Source organism: Mus musculus, chromosome 12 (assembly GCF_000001635.26).
Source record: "Mus musculus strain C57BL/6J chromosome 12, GRCm38.p6 C57BL/6J".
Taxonomy (NCBI): domain Eukaryota; kingdom Metazoa; phylum Chordata; class Mammalia; order Rodentia; family Muridae; genus Mus; species Mus musculus.
Genome location: NC_000078.6, coordinates 82,978,317 through 82,998,621, shown reverse-complemented (window position 1 = coordinate 82,998,621; position 20,305 = coordinate 82,978,317). Strand labels below are relative to the sequence as shown.

General features: G+C 42.1%; 1 protein-coding gene across 10 annotated transcripts in view; it reads right to left on the bottom strand.

Annotated features, from left to right (window-relative positions):
- Rgs6 (regulator of G-protein signaling 6) overlaps positions 1-20,305 on the bottom strand; it is a 545,511-nt gene that overhangs the window by 163,440 nt on the left and 361,766 nt on the right. For 9 of the 10 annotated variants that reach the window (XM_011244133.3, XM_006516070.4, XM_011244137.3 and 6 more), the window contains exon 3: positions 13,228-13,327. The exons of the other annotated variant lie outside the window; for it this stretch is intronic. In XM_011244133.3, the coding sequence (XP_011242435.1) occupies positions 13,228-13,327 (100 nt within the window). The remainder of the gene's footprint in view (positions 1-13,227; positions 13,328-20,305) is intronic. 10 annotated transcript variants of the gene reach the window in all.

Sequence of the window (20,305 nt, the reverse complement as noted above, 5' to 3'; positions counted from 1 at the left end):
CTCATTCCTCACCTCTCCCCAGTCTTTTTTCCCCTCTGAACGTCTTTCACTCAGACATTCTAGATCTGAGGAGACCATTTCTTAGGTATGTGTCCTGGCTACTTTTGTGTCAACTTGACACAGGCTGGAGTTATCACAGAGAAAGGAGCTTCAGTTGAGGAAATGCCTCCATGAGATCCAACTGTAAGGCATTTTCTCAATTAGTGATCAAGGGGGAAAGGCCCCTTGTGAGTGGGACCATCTCTGGGCTGATAGTCTTGGTTCTATAAGAGAGCAGGCTGAGCAAGCCAGGGGAAGCAAGCCAGTAAAGAACATCCCTCCATGGCTTGTGTATCAGCTCCTGCTTCCTGGCCTGCTTGAGTTCCAGTCCTGAATTCCTTGGTGATGAACAGCAGTATGGAAGTATAAGCCGAATAAACCCTTTCCTCCCTAACTTGCTTCTTGGCCATGATGTTTGTGCAGGAATAGAAACCCTGACTAAGACAGTATGTGACAGCATTAGATCACATTTTTCTTCCAAGACAATTAAGATTTACAATGAAAAAAAATTTACAATGGACACTATGATACTATATCCTTCCTTCTTCCCAACAGACTGGTCAGCACTGCCATCTGGAGACACCACTGTCTCCTTTCACAGAGCTCCTGTGAAAAGCTGCTCTCAAGAACTATGGCTCTCTCTACCCTTTTGTTTGGTTTTCCTCAATGATAAAGACTGATATGTTGTCTTAAGGACTTCTTCAGTTTCCTACACTACGCTGAAGTCCTACACTACACAAGTGTGTGCTGTCCTTGAATTCCAGCTTTAAATTCCAGCTTGACTTTTAGTTAAATTTAAATTTTAATTCTAGCCTTGACTTTTAATTTGGGGATATGCAATGGAATTCAAAGAATTTATGAAAATCAACTCAACAGATTCTTTAATTAACACAGCTCTAACAGTTTTGCCCACATGAGATAGCCTTTACCTTCATTAATGTAGAAAAAGCAGTTCAACTTGAATATGAGCTAGCTGAATGGTTTTATTGTAGTTTTCCCCTAAGTCTTGATAAACATTTTGTGTCTGAATGGCTGAAGAAACAAATAGCCAAGCATAATTAATATGGCTCTTGAGAAGTGAACAATTATACCGCTTGGGATATTCCTATTCATAACAACCAGTTACCAAATGTTCCCAGACTGTGCTGGGACCTGGGATTTGGATCATGGATCATGGGATAGAACTTTATCTTTCGATTTTGAGGATTTCTTTAGGTGATTCCCACCTTTCACCCCTGCCTCCTACAAGCAGCATGATCCCAGCCGTCACCCCAGGGAGCAGTCAGGGTGCCCCGGATTTATACCTTAGAGGGGTGACCAGTGACAGCAAAAGACTAAGACTCCCCTTGGAGTCTCAAAAGGACTTTAATCTCTGAGGGCTCCTGGCAGAGCTGTGACAAATGAAAGAAGGAAAGGAAGCTGAAGGAGATGACACCCCACCCCCTCCCTGAGGGGACCTGCCATGCCATCTATAGAACAAAGGCTTGGACATCCAGAACAGAGACAATTACTGCCTTCCTTCAAAAGAAATAGAGGGAGCCAGATAGTCACGCAACTCTGCTCCCAGCTCCAAAGTCGTCTTCCCAGCATGTTGGAGGAACAGAATTTAATGAGTTGAGCAGATGGCCAGAGACAATCAGCAGAGTTTCTCACAGGAAAGGAGGGTAAGTTAAACACTCTATGTTAAAAAATAGTGAAAAACACACAGCACAACATACAAACCACGGGGAATGCACTCATCAGTTCTGGTGCTGCAATAAAATATCCCAGCAAAAGGCAGGGGAAGGATTTATTTTGGCTTAGCCGGTCTCATGCATCCAAAGTCAGGAAGCAGGGAGGGGTGGAGGCCAGTACCCTGCTTGCTTTCTCCTTTATATTCTGAAGACCACAGCCCATGGAATGGGCTGCCCGAAGTCAGGTGAGTCTTCTAATCCCTCTTCACCTTATCTAGATAATCCCTCACAGGCATTTGCAGAGCCTTGTCTCTGGGTGATTCTTGCTCTTGTTAAAGTGTCAACCAACACTAACCACATGAATTTGTTTAATCGTCTCAACAACCACATCAAGTGGATAAATACTATTGTTACTAACAGCTCTGATTTAGAGATGAGGAAACAGAGGTATGACAAGGGTAAGTGAAGTGGCCAAAGAAGACAGCCAGTAAGTATTAAGATAAAGATGACACAGCGGTGACTCAGGTGACATGACCAGGTAGGAACAAGGCTGTGCAGGGGAATGATCACATGTTTCTGTCCAAGTGCAGAAGAGCCACCTACCCTTCTTGCTGTGGTCGTGCAGCCTTGTTTATTCATGGCCCAAATGCATCCAATTGAAACAGGTTTTGCCTGTGTTGCTAATTAAAGGTCAGCTCATTAAAGGACTGCTACCCACTTGTCTCACCAGAGTTGTTTGCCCACGTTGTATGTGATCAAAGCCAAACCTAAAACCAACAACAGGGAGAGGGGAGGATTCTCCCACAGGCCTTTAGGATCAGCCATGTTGAATGGATGCCCTGATCCATCCCCTGTCCTGTTTCTTCATCTTTATAACACAGAACTCAGGGTTTAACTCATTGTTGAAAGCTGGTACTAAGGTTTGAGACAGGACTGTGTCCAATCCCAAACCAGTAGGAGTACACCTTACTGAGATGTTGGGAGACCCCACAGAACTGTGGGCTATCTAAGTCTGTGTCCAAGTGGAAGATAGTCTTATTAAATAGAACTCTTTGGTCAAAATAGCTTGGGAGTGACATTGTTGTTTAGAACCATGTGATGACAACATAAAGCAGGTAAGCTTTTGCCAAATTCTGTTGTTAGCATTCTTAATTCCCTAAAGATTCTCCCTCCCTTTCCCTTTGCATGTGTGGTGTAGCCCCCACAGCTCTGCCTTGGCTTGCCCTTAGAGGATCCGTCTACCCTTGAGAAGGGTGAAGCATGAGTTTCAGGTGGGAGAACGTAGTACTGACGATGGAGTTCTCTGTCTTTTCTTCAGTGTTTCTTAGGACTGGACTAATACTCCACATTGCCTGTTTATGACTGTTAATAAGTGGAGTAGGTTAATGACCAGGGAACAGTCAGATGGATCATGTTACATGTCTGTTCACAATAGTGTAGCATGTGAGTTAAACACACAGTGCCCATCCGGGCATGCTAATGTGTGATGGCTGTTCTTGTCAGCCTGGTTCTATCTGGAATTAACTAAAACCCAAATGACTGGGTGAACCAGTAAGGGACTTTTTTTTTTCTTAATTAAAGAATTTGAAGTGGGGAAGACACACTTCTAATTTGGAACTTTAAGATAGAAAGATCCACCTTTAATCTGGGTCACACATTTTGCTGACAGCCTGTATAAAGAACACGGAAGAAAGCTTGCCTCTTTCTCTGCCTGCTTGCCCTTGCTCTTCCTGGCAAGTTCATTGTCTCACTGGCATTAGAACTTACTTATTGGGATTTTGGGATACACTGAAAACCAGCAGAAACATCCAGCTTCATGGGCTGAACAACCACTGGATTCCTGGACCTTCCATTGGTAGACAGCCATCATTTGACTAGCTGTACCACAGCCCACAAGCCAGTCTAATAAGTCTGCCACATATATGAATATATATATATATATATATATATATATATAATGTATATATGAATATATAGTGAATATGTATATGTATTCATGTATATATTTGAACACATCTGTGTATAGTGTACCTGTGTACATGTGACCATACCTGTGTACATATGACCACACCTGTGTACATGTGACCACACCTGTGGATATGTGACCACACCTGTGTACATGTGACCACATCTGTGAATATGCAGCCATGCACATACAACTTTGACAAGTCTGTAGTCTCTCAGTCATAGAATCCTGAAAACCAATTTTATTGTGAAATACATCATCAGTGTAAACAAAAAAAATGTAAATAGAGATGTTTTAAAGTTATAATAAAATGACCACTATGCTCTGATTTTCCAGAAAAATAAACAGCCCGAATACCTCTGAGATCTGGCTGCATCTGCACCTTACTACTTTTCTGCTTTTCCTACAAGAGCTAGCTCACCCATCCAAGTTTTCATTTCTACTTCTCAGCCAAATACATCAGAGCCCTTAAGTATCATATTACTTAATTTTGTCTACTTTTGAATGCCATGCACATGGTTTCATGGTATGCATCTTTCTTATGTATCACTTCCTACTTTGTTTCTGAGTTGTATCCTCCTAAGGAGTAGCTCTTGGCCTTCATGGCTGTGTACAGTCTTACTCTTTGCCTGTGCATTTCTCTTTTGTGTCCACAGCCAACAGCCCAGCCCAGATTACCCCAGATGTTGCTGACACGAAGAGTTGGGGTTAAGTAAAGTGTCTCTAAACACTCACTCAGAGGCTTCCCTGGGCCATAGCATGTCCCTGGTAATGAAAACAAGAACTCATGAATATTTATGAGTTTTATGTGAACAGCTACTATCACCACGTGGTGTCTAATGAGGGCTGCCAATTCACACTCTTCTTAGTCACAGATTAGCACGTCTCCCATACACCTTGTGTACTTGGCACAGTCAAAGACATTGAGTTTTTTCAGCTTGGCAAGTTGAAATGGTGTCTTTCCATAGGTTCAGTTTGCATTTCTGAGATGATTGGTGCCATTGGACAAGTGGTACGTTTGATGGTGACTTACATTTCTTCTTCTATAAAATGTTTGCCTGTGATTTTTGTCCATTTTCCTATGATTCTGTTAATATCTCAATTTGTAGGAGTCTTTCATATATTCCTGACCCTAATGTCTTGTTACACCAGGTTATGAATGTCTTTTCCAAGTCTGTGGCCACTTTTATGTTTTTTAAAAATGATATTTTATAATAAATGTAGGTTTATGATTTAATAAGCTCTATTAGTTAATACTATAACCCAAACAGTCCCCAATAATCCAGTCAGAGTCCATAGATTGTCAGCTTTTGCACAAATACTGGGGGATTGTCACTTATCTATATTTCTGTTTGCTAGACTGTTAATTCCCCACTGTGCTCCCTAAATATTTGCTGTTTGGATCTTGCCCTGGTTACTTCTGCTCCATTGGTCTGTCCTGGGGATGCATTCCACTCAGGCATGTGCTCCTCGTCCATCACTCTAATAGAGACCTCCTGTTCTCTCTGTCTTTTTCCTCCTTCACTCTCTCCTTTTTTCCATGGTCCCTACCTGCAACCCCCAGTCCAGTAACTGAAACTCCCTCTTTTCTATTCTCCCCAATAATTGGCTGTAGCCACCTTTATTTAACTAATACTTTTATATTGGGGAGGAAAGTTTGCATAGCATCAGTCACTTGGTGCATGTGAGGATCTACTTGTCCCGGGCAACCAGATCTTGAGGGTCAGTATTTAGCATTTGAATACACAGCAACACCAGACCAAACCCCCAACAGAAGCTCTTAATTTTTACCAATGTCTGAAAAGTATTAAAATATGGATTTTAATATCTGATTTGATTTGATTCATTTTAAAAGGCATATATAGATGGGCATTGGCTGTTCTCTTCGATCATGCCAGCCAAAAACGTGCTAACCCATCAACTGCTCTCAGCTTGTACGCCTTTACTTCACAGTATTTCTGAAATCGAGCCTGGAGAAAGATAGGCTGCTTCTGTTTTCTTGTATACTAATTTGTTGTTGCTGCTGTTGTTAAAGGACAATTTGTTACATATAGCATTCCTAGTTGTTGCTTTCATCAAGGAATTTGAAGATTTTCTTCCTCTGTAGTGTGGTGTAGCTTCTTCCATTTTTACACAGAAATCATCTGTGTAATTTTTGTTTTTGTTGGTTTTTGTTTGTTTTATTTCGAGACAGGGTTTCTCTGTGTAGCCCTGGCTGTCCTGGAACTCACTCTGTAGACCAGGCTGGCCTCGAACTCAGAAATCCACCTGCCTCTGCCTCCCAAGTGCTATGATCAAAGGCATGCGCCACCACTGCTGGGCTATCTGTGTAATTTTTAAACATGTAGGCAATCTGCTTTTCTTTCTAGTCATTTTGAAGATCTTCTTGTGGTATTCCATGTTCCACAAACTGACACCACTAGCTAGATATTAATTTCTTTCTTTCACTTTCTTTAGATTTTTCAGTAAACATGAGAAAGAAGAGACAGTTTGAGAAGAATGGGCCTTCTAAATTCTCTATTATTTCCTTCTCAAAAATTCATTATGGGATACAATATACCACTTTTTGCCTCCAACAATTTCGCGTTAGTTGTTTCTGTCTTTGTGGGTCACATTCTGAGCTCTCTCACCTGTGCTGTCTGCCGTTTGTCAATTCTCTTTTTAGCTAGGTCAAAATGTCACTTCTTAGCTATACGGTTGGATGTTTCTGTTCACTTTCTAATTTCAACTACTGTACTTTTCATTTCCAGATAGTTCCTTTGGCTCCTTATCAAAATTTCTAGTCCATTTGGGGAATAGTTCATCTTTGTTAGTGGTCATACCAACATGAATGTGCCTCAGATTCTGGTCTGACCTAGGAAGCTAAGCAAGCCTGGCTAGTTCTTGGACAGGGGACTACTTCATCTTCTACCATTTAAAAGACTTCTAAAAGCCTCTTATATCTTTCTAAAAATTAGATTAAATACATAGAATCATAGATATTTATTAGTTTTGATCCCCAAGGATAGTGATTTCCTATGACATGATCTAGTCATTCTTTTATAATCTAAATGTAATTCCAATGGATTATACAATCTTAAATTCCAACATAACTCTTGACTTTCACTCGTATTGTTTTTCATGTTTCTACGATTATTTATTCTTATGGAAACCTTTACTTAAAACGGGAATCAATACTTAAAACGCTTTCCTCTAGGGGCCAGAGAGATTGGGTAAAGTACTAGCCATGAAATTTTTTGACAACTCAAGTTTCATCCTTTGAGCCCTTGTAAAACAGCAGATGCAGTGGCACACATCTGCAGTCTCAGCTCTCCTACTGCAAGATGGGAGGCACAGAGAAGCTTACATGTGGCCAGTTATCCTGGAATGTGACTCATAGATAGCAGCAGAACATGGAAAAGGCCCTGCCTTAACAACATGAAAAGAGGATCAACCCCTGAGAGTTGTCCTCTGATCTCCATATATATCAAGGCGCGCGTGTGCGCGCACGCGCACAGACACAGACACACACACACACACACACACACACATGCACACACACACACACACACACTGAATGAATGAGTGAATGAATGAATGAATGTAATTCTTTCAAACAAACATCGTCCTCCAGAGTGAGATGTGCTCATTTCTGATAGGTACCTAAGGCTATACCAGAGAGACTTGAAATTGTTTATTTGGAGTTCAGGGCTACAAGAGGTTTAGTGGGATTAACTAGCAAGAGGAGACCAGAATTCAGGATTATGACTAATCCAGGGCGACTTTTCATTGTCTTCTCCTTCCTGTTCTGTCCCTAGCTGAAGTTAACACCATTTCCTTACTACCTCCCCCCTCTCAAAGGCTTCTAGACACTTCTGTCACTATAACTGACTTTCTCATTTATATACACACAAGCACCTCCCCTCCCCCTTTCACTCACACACACTCACACACCTTTTAAAAACGTAGACCCCTGCCAGGCAGATAGATGCTCTGTGAGAAAAGCTACTCCTACGTGGTAAACACTTAAATGAGCTGCACCAAGCAGTGTCATTGTGACATCTAGATGGCCCTGTGGCTAAACATAGAAGTCCAAGCCTCCTGCTATTACTTGAGACTGTAAATTCAGACCCCACCCTGAAGTGATTTTCTTTTTTCCTATTTTCCTCAAAGAACTGTTTTTATTAAAAAGTCAAATCTCTGTTCCTATTGTTGAATGACGCCATGGTCCAAATAGTTAGCTTTTTATCTAATTGTACACGTGTGCAGTTTAAAAATCCAAGTTCTCTTTTCACCTTAACTTCTTTCCCTTCTACCAGCCCATTTCAAGGACTTCGTGGTGAAACGGCCCTTCATCTCTCCACTCTGTCTGATCCCAAGGGTCACAGGGATCCTGGCACATCATGTCATTCTGTGGACTCTTTTAGTCCACAGAATTGATGGACTAAATAAATAGACTCCATGGGTCTCTGGTTTAGGAAGCAAACCCACAAACTCCCAGATGTACTTGATGGATATTATTATTATTATTATTATTATTATTATTATTATTATTACTCAGAGGAAAGGAAGGGCTATGGGTTCAACAGCTCATAAGAATCCAGCCAGGAAAGGGGGTCAACTCCCCCTCCCTGCACCCAGAGTTTCTGCAGAAGCCCTCCTCACTTTGTTTAGCAGGAAGAAACATTTGGACCCTGGAAGGATTGTTTAGAAAATCAGATACAGTCTAGATGCATGTCGTTTGTCTGGTTGGTTGTTTTGCTCCAACCTGAAGTTCTGCTGGGGAAACATGCTCCGTAGCCGCTGCAGCAGGTATGAGCTTCGGTCAGGAGGGGCAGGATTAATGCCTTCCCCTGGAATGGGTTGTCTGAGGTATGAGTTTGGTTCCTTTTACTTCTCTGACATATCTACTTCTGCATTTTCCCTCATGACCTGAAGCCAGAGGGGGCCCTCACCAGAAGCTGCCCAGATGGTAGCACTGTGCACCAAGCTCCAGCCTCCATCTGTGAGACAGAATAACCATGTTTTCCCCTTTAACCTGCCCAATCTCAGTATCCAGCTCAGTAACAGAAAATAGACTCGGAAGAATGCCTTCTTCCCACTCCCCCTCACCATCCGTCGTCTCAGCAGTACATTTACACACGCTAGTGTAAAGGTAAACGGGGTCTATGCAGTATTAATAGTTGACAGAAGTTGTCTATTATAAGCTCAATGTGTGTTTCTGTTTATTATTATTTCTCAGAATAGCATTCCAAGGACATACCTGAGGAATATGTAGGGCAGAATGCTGTAGAAGATACTGAGGGAAAAGTGCTCTCGAATCTAGAAAATGATGTCTTAGGAACACAGAGAGAGGTTAAGGATTGTATCTTAAGTTTTATATAAAATCCTTTTGTTAGTCTTCCTCTATGCAACTCTTTATAGTATAGAGAGGAGGCAGCAGGCTTAAGGAAGTAGGCAGCCATTGCTACTCGTCCGTCCACCACTCAGGTACCAGTGGCCACACTAGTGTTTTGATCCTTTCTTTAAAACAGGCTCATTATCTCAGAGTCAATGACAACATATCTGGATTTCATTTTCATCTCAAATTTTATCTCACTGTAAAACATTTTGTGTGTGTGTAGAAATGTTTAAAAAATAAGCTTTAGAACACAATTAGCGGGTTGTGTGATGTATTTTCACTTTTAATAAATGAGCTGTCCTTCATTCAACTTAGCGTTTCTTCTTATAGGAGAAAAAAATCAAGCAAGGGAAAATGTGGAGAGATGAATTAAAGTGACATTTAGAGCAAGCTTTTAATGACATGAAGGGCAAGAACATCAGAGCTCTGCTTTTTTTCCTTCCATGATTACAACTTGACATATTTCAGAATGTTGTTACTAAAATGAACTTCTTTAAGCAGAAAATAAAAAAGTGCAAATGTGAAAGAGAAGGTAAGATAGCCAAGTCATATTGGTAGGGGCAGTCGAAGTGGAACTCAGACTGGTGTATGCATCACCTTTCATAGACTTGGCAGGAAGAGGCCCTGTGTTTTCTTCATTCCAGGCTTGCCTGTGGAAGGCAAGAGTGAGAAGGGCCTTGGACAACACTTAATCCAGATGAGTAAACAGACCTAAAGAGGCTGGTGGTCAGATCAAGGTCACAGAGGCAGTTTGCAGCCATGAACACTCTCTCTGAAACCTCTTGCCAATAGAAAAGCCATAAAATGTTCTCATTGCCATCAAGCTCAGAGAATGAACTTGTGGGCTAAGACAGAGATAGAGATGCACGTGGGCAAATCATGCCGGGATGTTTAAAAAAAATAGGTGCATACCTAGAATATTTTCTGAAAATTATTTGTACAGTAAAAAAATTCAAGAGGAGAGCAAACTGAGTATAATTTTAATTAAACCCAGACTTCTTTTCTTTGACTGGGAGAGGGAGGCACAATGGAGATGAATGACTTGAAGCAACAGGGAGGCAAGGAACGTTCAATTCATTATAAGGAAGAAGTTTTCAAAGGTCAGTGTTGTCTGAGGATGGGCTGAGAGATGAGAACATTCATCATTGGAGGTTATTAAAGCAGAAGCTGGGAGAATGTGGCAGAGCTTACAAATGCAGACAGGCTGTAGAGACAACCTGGGAAGCTGCTGAAAACAGAGATTTCTGAGTCTGAGCCCAAGAGGGTACCCAGAGACTATATCTTTAAGAAGCCATATAAGTGATTCTCCTGTTCAGAGAAATGCATCAGGCTTTTAAGGGAGTGTTGTAACCCAAGAGTCTACAATTTTGTGTATCAGTGGTTTGCAATGGGCAAGGAATCCACATTCTAGTTTTGGTTCTGTCTCTGTAATTTTTTTTAACATATTGTGTCATGCCACTGGGACTCAGATTTCCTTCCTATAAAACCAAGTGAAATTAGATGTCTCTTAGAGCTCCTATATGCTAGGAGTTGGGTTTCTGAGGTTAGCTTGGAGGAGATTAATCTTCAAAGTTGCTGGAAAATTCTTTAGGACATTCAGGTGTTGGGGAATTATCTTGGAATGGCTGTCAGTGACAGCTGGGCAAGGCTGTGTGACATGGCTGCTTTCATGGAGTTGGTAGGCATGCTGCCCAGGATCTGTCTGCCTCTCGCTGGACAGGTGGGGAGGAGATAGGGTTGGAAACTGGGAACTTGGGAAACTTGCCTCTTGCTTCAATTATCATCTTTGTGACCCAGTTACTATGCAGGAAAGGAGATCTGAGGAGGCTCATCTGCTATCCAGTGACATTGAAGTGACCTTCTGTGGACATTGTGCTTAGAATCTACACCTCTGTATGGGGAGCTGCTAAGGCATGGCTCTGTGCTTCTTGCAAATAAGGCTTGCTGAGCCTTGGTGATGATCTGATAATGGTTTCTACTTTGTTCTCCCCTCTCCAACTTTCTATCCATTTCCCCACAGAACATTTATTTGCTAAGTCTCACCCTTGCAGTTCTTCATTTCTCACCTTTTAAGAATGCAATTTTGTAGTAATAGTTTGCCTTTTATCTTCTCCTCCTAAATATGCCATTCTCTTATTTCAGTATATTTCCTTTGGGGCCTTCCCAATCCCAACCTAGCTAGACACAGATGGAGTGCAGAAGTTTCTTTATCAACTTTACCCAAGGAATAGCTAAGAATTTACTTAGGAGTTCCTAATAGGAGTTACAAAAATTTCTTTGATATGTCAATGGGGGAAACTCCAAACTCAAAATCCCAGAAGGTATGGGCAAGCAGGTTATCTCTTAACTAGGTAGGGAGTACCTTATAGATAAACACATGGAAATTGTAGTATCCTGTCAAGTCCTTGGACATCATGACTCTCCCATTTATATTTTTTTCTATAAAATGTCTCCAGATATTCAATCCATTATTTCAAACTGTGTCCTAGACAGAACCATCTGATGCCCTTCCCAATCTCAACTCAGAGCGAACCAACACTATCCTTGGATCTATTTTCTCAAACTCACAACTTTCTCAAGCCTATATACTGGGCCAAGGAATCTCCTTTACCTAATATAGCTTACAACAATACAAGACATAAAGATTTTTGTTAGATGCATCTAGTTTCAGGTCTGATGGCACACATTTGTAAGTCTAGTACTTGGGAGGTTGAGGCAAAAGTTCAAGGTCAGCCTGGAGTACATAGCAAGTTCAAAATCAGCTTGCTCTAAAAAGGGGAAAGCCTATCACAAAGACTCCTATCTTGTGAGTAAACACCCAGGAGGCATAAGCAATGTCTATATCGCTAAGAAACTGTCAAACTCCATTGAGGGTAGCTGCAACATTTCACACTCCCATCAACAACAAGACAAAGCTCCAACTCCCCCATGCCATACCAGCACCACCAGAATATTTTAAGTTCTCATTTTAGCTACCGAGGTGCATGACAAATACCTAGTTCTGATGGCTCCTGAATTTTGGAAAGCAAATAGCTAAATTTTGGAAATGAAAGGATCACCAGAACTTTTGCCTAAGTCCATTTACTTATTTGTTTGGATAGCAAGGGATACACACTCTACAAGAAAGCTATGAAGAAAAAACAAGGACTTAATCAACTAAAATAGAGAACAAACAGGGAGGGGAATTCAATTTACTAGCACTTAACAAGAGGACTCTAAGATGTTGATGTTATTTATAAAGCAAAATGCTATGTGACGTCTCTATGATTTTTTTTGTAACTATAGGCATATCTAATATATTTCACAAAGACTTTAAAGGGGGGCTGGAAAGGCCCCTCAGCAGTTGACAGTACGATGCTGCTTTTGCTGAGGACCTGAGTTCAGTTCCCACATCCACACTGGGAGGCTCACAACCACCAGTAACCCCAGCCGGAGGGCACTTCATGCCTCCTTCTGGCTTTTATAGACACCCCTACTTATGTGTGCATGCATGTGTGTACACACAATTAAAAAATAAGAAAATCTTAATTTCTGAAGAAAGAAGCTTGACTATATTGAACCACAAAAAAGTAACAGGATGCAGAGCAATATTTTAAAATTCCTTTCTAAAAGGAGTTGGAGCACAGTAGATTAAAAACTTAGCAAAAGCACTTTATAGAATTTGAGCATTTCTTAAGACATGAAATTTTCCTTTAAATGTGCTTAAATGGAGCTAGGCATGGTGGTACATACCTGTTATCCCAGCACTGGGAGACCGAGGCATGAAGACTACAGTTTCAAGATCAGTCTGAGTTACATAGTATAGTCATGTCCCCAGTGAAACAGGCAAACAAACAAGCCCCAACAAAATGAAGCCTGCTTAATGTTTATAAGCACGTCGGCATTTGTTTATAGCCACAGGCCACACTGCTAACCTGTCAGTTCATCTACTCCCAGAGGCAGTAGCTACACACGCTTGAAAGGCTCATAACACTAAAGTGGTTCTTAATGATGTGCAAAGTGTAGGCTTTTACTAAAAACCGAGACTGGGAGGGGCGTCGAGTCAAGATCCTCATAGAGGTTTTCATGTTAATCTTCCGTTCCCTAGACACCTCCACATCACTGTCTAAATCACATAACTCTTTAATAGTCATTCTGGTTGTCAGTGACACCTTCTAAGGATATGTTACCTGTGACGACACTGGGGATTTTGGAGAGAAAGCTCTTAACTGTTCTGATGGGCACACCCCCTGTCTTGTCATCTTGCATCTTTGTAATGATGTCCTCAATCTGAAAGAGGTTGAAGAAAAGAGGTGTTAGTTGTTTTCTTGCACAGTTGTAAGAAGGGAAGCCTTTATCAAATAGTCCCAGTGTGTATAAGTGTTAATAACAGGCATCAGGGAAAACCCGAGTCAGTCAGGCAACAGTCTCAGTGTCTTCTGGGCATGAGAACATCAGAGCATGTTCTGTAGGAACAAACCCTTAGTGAACAGAGGAAGGGAGAAGTGATTGGAGTCCTTAATAGGATACCAACATGAACATCGTGTGTGATGAGATTTCTTCTCTTTCTCAAAGTAAATTTAAACCATAGAAAACCACCAGAACTGACTCCAAGGAATGGCAGTTTCCTAAAGTTCACCCTAAAATGTCAACACGAATCAGTCACTGGGAAGTTCAGGCAGGAATTCCTTTGGCAGAGACCACAGTGCACAGCAGCAGTTCCATTGGGAGAAACAGAGCAGGGGAGTGATCGGCTAAAAAGGACACATGTCTGTAGGCATGGATTCACAAGCCAATGGAATTTCCTGGGCAGAAATGTCCAGAACAGGATATAGGAACGTTTGTAACAGGGATATGGATCTTTTTGTTAGGGGAGGTGGAACAGCTAGAGAAGGGGAGAGGCTAGCATGTACTATTGACACAGTTTTGATTCCATAACCAATAGAAATATCTTGGGATAAATTCTCTGAGTAAGTCTTTATTGGGATCACATAATTTTAAAGACAGAAACCTAAAGCTATAACTTACTTTCCTCTAGTTCCACATGCTATGATGGCATTTCAGGGGTAAACTGAGTTTCTCAAAGACACGGGACTAGTAATTGCTTTGGTAGCAATAGATGTGTTGTTAGATACAAAGTTAGGACATGCTGTAATATCATTGCCACCATTAAGATGATAAAAACGCCTACCAGGCATTCAGAATACATTCTCATCAACACACACAGAATGTACTTGCTCACAAGTCTTTGATTAGAACTAGACATCTAAGCCAGGACTCAAGGCACTATATCTTCTGGTTGTCAGGAGCAGAGAGCTACACATCTGTAGTCAATATCAATGGCTATGGCAGAGGCTAAGAACTCCCTCAGCCATCACCAGGTCCCACAGATGCCCAGTGGCAGAGCCAACTTAGAATCTAGTTGTAGACTCCAGGGCTCCGGTTTTTAACCCCGAGCCATTCTGCCTTACAACAGGATTCACAGAAAACCAGCCAAGTGTGAAAGCCACCCTTCCCTGAAGATTTCTTGGTTTTGCTGCAAAAGTACTGAGAAAGAGGGACTAAGAATGAGGCTCCAAGGCAGAATACTTGTCTAGAATGTAAAATATCCTGCATCCCATCCCAAGCATCACTAAATAAATACATGAATGAATGAATGAATGAATGAATGAATGAATGAGAGACTGAGAAAGAATCCTAAGGCCCCAGCCCTTCAGATGACAGGGAGTATCTCACAGGCAGGGGAGTCTTTCCCTGCAGCCTGATCATCTCTGTTCTATTTAATTATAGTCTAAGAAGCAATCTAATTCCCATTTCCATTATCCGCCTCAGCTTCTGCTCAAGTCTAAGCTCAACTCAACCAAATAAGCAGCCGAGTATCACTCATCGATGGTGAAGAAGAGCTAGTGCTAGAAAAATGGTCACATTTTAAAAGTAATCTATGCGTTTGATCTGGTGTGCTGTTTGAAACCAGAGGCATCGGTTACTTTGATGGTTGCTGTGAGAAAACCAGAAGCACCTTTGAGGATTGACGGGAAGCCAATAATTCAATTCAGTTAGACTTCTGAGTAGGCATTAGACAGTAAGAATAATCAGTCTCTGCCACTGTGGGTCAAATGGGAAGAACTGGCTGCCCAGAGGAGTTCTCCATGGCTCCTTTCTCCTCTGCCCAGTTGCTTCCCCAAGTGATGGAATTTCAGAAGGACGTGTTTACTAAAGATGCACGGATCTCATTATGTTGGTCCACAATATACCAAGAAGTGCACTGTTCATTAGAGGTAATAGCCAGATCAAAAGACCAGTCTTGCTGGGTGTGGTTGCTTATGTCTGTAATCCCAGCACCAGAGAAGTAGGGAGGAGAACATCACAAGTTCAAGACCAGCCAGGCTATGGAGTGAAAACAGAAAAAAAGGCACAAAGGACAAAAGGACTGCCAATTCCTTACTGGACTGTAAAGGGGATTCCATCCTGAGTGGTTCACAGCATCACAAGAATAGAGAAGGAATTGCTGGTTCTAATGCCTGACTCTGCCTCAGTATTGATACACTGTAGTCCCTGCCCTGGCCTCATGGTGGAAATAAAATCTGCCATTGACATTTTGTCATGAGACTTGCCTGGCTGCTGTTACTGAATAGTGTGGCATGCGCTCAGCAGGTGCCTGTGCACGCCAGCTCTCAACCTTAGATAGTTGATGTCCCAAGAAAGATGTGAGACATTCTCAGTGAGTAACCCCGTATCTTAGGCAACCCAACCCCAGCTTCCTTGCTCATTTGGAAGGAAGAAGCCAATGTGTCTATGCCACTGACCTGGGATGGTTTACTCTACAGCAAAATATAGTAAGGCTCTGACGGAAGGCACTTTTAAAAATTGTCAAAGCCACAACAGATATTTGGTAGGCAATCAGAATGGATGTATTAGATTTAGGGTGCCTTTGGAACCAACCCACTTTAAGAATGCAGAAATTCAATATACAGTCGGTACTTACCATCTACGTTAATACACTCATACACTGTCCTGGTTTAGGTGGCTGATTTCACCATTGAGTCAGACAAGGCAACTCTTCCTGATGCTGGACCATCACCCACTACAACACACTCTCTCTGAAGTTCCTTGTCATGCGTTTTGGAGAATTCCCAAGAATTTATAAGAAGGCCTTAGGAACTTATAAAAGCACTGAGAAGTGCGGTCAAATATCTTGAACAGATTTCTAATTTGTTTCTCCATCTTAAAAGTTCTGTAGTAAAGATGTCAGCATGGAGACCCAGAAGGCCTCAGAGCTGGTGTGTAACAAAGCTGTAATTCCTACCCAAGTCTTCCTGAATGCAGTATGTCATCAGAATCTATCAAATAGTAACTTTTCTGCCCTCTCAGATCAGCAGAAATCTTAGCTACCACCCTTCTTCACCTCCCTGGGGATGGGGGAGACAGAAACTGGCTTATATTTTCCTGACGGTTCAGTTTCATCTCACTTTGACACCTTGTGTTCCCAGGGAACAACACAGTAAGTTCCCTGACATCCTTTGATGTGAAGACCCATGTCTTAGTGAACATGTTTGGCCCTACGTGCCCTGTGCCAATCAAGGAGCAGGTGGCCCCAATCTGACAGCCAGGTGAAGCAGAGAAATCATTTGGCCAGCTTGGTTGGTTCTGCCTGGGTGAGCCTCAGTAATAAGGGTGCTCTTCTACAAGGAGCTTAGCACCCAGCACAGGTACAGGGATCCTCCAAATAACAGAATGACAGCAGCCATTACACTACCCACTGGGATTTCTTTTACATAAGCAATAGACATGATTCACTGAATTAGTGCTGAGCAAAAGGGAGGAAGAGTGATCATCTTTTTAGAAATGGAAGCCTCCTTGAGATCACATGACTGGACTGTGGTTTAGAGAAGTTTGCAGCTTCTTCAAAGTGTTCCGCTTCTTTAGGGACGTCACTACCCTGTCTCTGCAATGATATGTGCATTTACTGAGTGGATAATCCAGTTTGAAAATATGAGAGGCTGGCTGCTTTGATCTGCCCAATGAAAAACTGTGTCTGAGGGGTGAGAGCATCACAGGTTGGAGGTAGGGTTGGGTAGAATGGGGGAGTACTGATTTTTTTTTAAGACTACACTAGGTGGATGACGTCAGAAACCAGACAAAGATGTAGGTAGCCCCAAGAGCCCCTGGCACCAGCCCTTCTTGGTCAGCTCAGGCCTGCTCATCTCTGCCTTTCTGGATGACATTCCTGTCCGAAATGACAAAGGACCCATATTAGTATTGTTTGTGCAATTTAATGAGCCAATGGACTAATTTATTTATCTCATGCAGTGTTTCTTCAGCAGAGGATTAAAAAAATGTCAAGTATGGGAAAATTATAGTGCAATTATTGAAAAGAAAAATGCCTATAACCTCAAGGAAGGAAGTTACAAATTTATAAAAAATTATGACAATATAAACAAACCGATGCCCTGGGCCTCTGGCATGGAGACCTTCTTATCCAAGTTGACTTTGCAACCAGCCACCTAGTTCTCCTTTGGCTCTTGCATTTAATTTAAGACCTAGTCTTTCCTTGTGTCTGCGAATGAGTGAAATTGATTCTGTGGACACCCTCTTGTCAGCCCAGAGGCAGGAATTTGAGCTGCTGATGACAATCACGATTCACAATGTGAAGTGTGCATGCTTCGCTGAGCTTCATCTTGCCCAGCTGGCTCCCAGAAGATCACATCATATCTTTTTTTTTTTTTTTTTTTTTTTGTCCATAAAAGTATAATAGAACTGTTATTTTTCCAGCTCTTAAATGTATTCAGGTTTAATTAACCACTTTTAATGTCAGGCCCTGTGTTAGTGTCTATAGTTAAAAAGGCAGATAGGTGGGCTCGGGAGGTAGCCTAGTGGGTAATGTTCTTGCTCTAAAAGTATGAGCACCTAAGTTTGAACCCTAGAGGTTACATAAAGCTGGATATATAGTGTGTATCTATAACTCTAGTGCTCCTAAGTGAGAAGGAGATAGGTAAGTGAGAAGGTAGAGATAGAAGAGTGCCCAGGTAGAAGAATGAGCCAGTTGCTCTCCCATAGACAGCAGTGAACAATTATGGAGACCCTGTCTCAAACAAGGTAGAAGATGAGAAATGATGCTGGAGGTTATTCTCTGACCTCCACATGTGCACCATGGCACACGTGCACCTGCATCCTTACTTATGATTGCTCATCCATGTGTATGTCTATCCACATGCATTGTATACACACCACACACACACACACACACACACACACACACACACACACACACACACTGTATATACAGCACACCAGTGTATCAGACAGAAGAATTCATTATCTTTCATAATGGACTACTACGGTTAGTGATTCGGGGATCCAGGATTGTGCGTTAAGAATGTATTGGAGATAGCTGGGCCAAAGAAGTGAAACACTAAAGGACCCCCTTCAGGAAGCTTTTGGCATGAAATCCAACAGTTTGGACTCACCACCCATTTTTGCTGTCCCAGTTCAAGGCCTGAAGTGAATCTTGGGATTTCATCTTCTAGCTATAGCAATGCTAGTTAACAGTTTTGAGGAAAACTGATGTTTGAATCACCGTGCCAGTGATGACAATAGTAGCGGCCTGCAAGCTGCTGTGGCAGCTGACATTGCTATGGTGCCTCATTTCAGGGAGAAACTTCATATCTCTGTTAACTGTGGAACAAACTGGGGAGAGTCCACATTTGTTTCCTTCCAGAAGACCCCAATAGATGTCGGCTCAAATCTCAGGCCAGAATAGAGTCACACAACTACTTTGAGCTACAAAAAAGGATGGGGAACAAAGATTCTTGGTTATTCCAGCCCCTGCACCACATGGAGGCATGGGGTGTGTGTGGAGAAATGGGGGGGGTGTTAACCAATTAGCATTATCTACTTTGAAGAACCTATATGTATGCACATTCATACTAAGAAGGACATAATAGGAGGTAGGCCCTGACTCCTCTCTGACCTGTTTTCTACACTGTAACCTGCAAGATATTCTTAAAGAGGAAATACTCACATTTAACAACATTGCTTAAAGTCTGTTTACAGTGTCTCAGAGTATCTTGTCATAAGCTCTTATAAGACCTCTGTCTTTTCTCTATTTCAGTCATCATATCAATTTGTATTTGCGTTTCCCATTAGACTGTTTTGCTCACCACGGAGCCCTCATTAATATTAAGTGCTCAGCAAACAGCTCAACTGCTCAACTGCAGTCCAAAGTAAATTCAGTGTTTACATCCAAGGACATCTCGATTTGAGACTGCGTTCCATAAAAAGACATCTCAAGATTTCATAATTTTTAATAACTGCATGTAAGGAACAACTCCTCAGGCACTCAAGCACCAGCTGAGACCGGAGATGGCTCTCCAAGGATCAGGCCTGGCACGCTCTGGGCTGTGCCAGGCAGATGGATGAAAACCACCGGCTGCTTTGGGCTATGGTTTTACTATTACCACATGTAGTGCTTCCTAAGTTACTTTTACGGGAACATTTCCTCCCATTTAATTGAAGAGAAACACAGGGAGAATGGGATTCCAGGATATTGACTAGATAGCTTCATGACACCTCAGAGAAAGCACCTTTATCTGGAGATTGGTAGGGAGGACAAAGCTGGATGCAGCCTTGTCTGTCTGTCTGTCTGTTGTTGTTGTTGTTGGTGGTGGTGGTTTGTTTGTTTGTTTGTTTGTTTGTTTTTACCAGAATCTGCTGTTGCTCCGCAAAACAACGGAGTTGATTCCTTGGGAGTGATGTGGACTACACAGACTGGAATGTCTGACTGCTGAGGGCCAGCCATAATGGATGGAGCACAAATGACACTGGCCAGTAAGAGTTCCCAGCACTTCTGAAAACCTCAATGCTTCATTGTCATCTCCTCAGATTTGCGTGTCGTCTGTTTCTTGACATTTTTTTTTCTTTACTGATTAACAGGCCAGTGTTGGTGCTGATGGGGGAAGGGGGCAAACAGTCCAAGGACACAAGAGACTATCAAATAGTGACACTAGCAGCAGAAAAGCCAGGGGTTCTTGCTCCACACATGGCTGCATGGATCTCCATGCCTGTGGATGAAGGCGTGTCCAGGGGGAACTGGAAATCACCTGAGCATTTAATGGAGTGGAAAAGGGTACAGAAAGTATGTCCATATCACGTGCATATTAGTTTAATACACAGTATGAAAAACAGAAAGACATCCTTCTCCAACAAATGAGCACACACTAATCCCTGGGGCCGGAGACTAAGTTACCTGATTTGGTACCAGGGTCATGT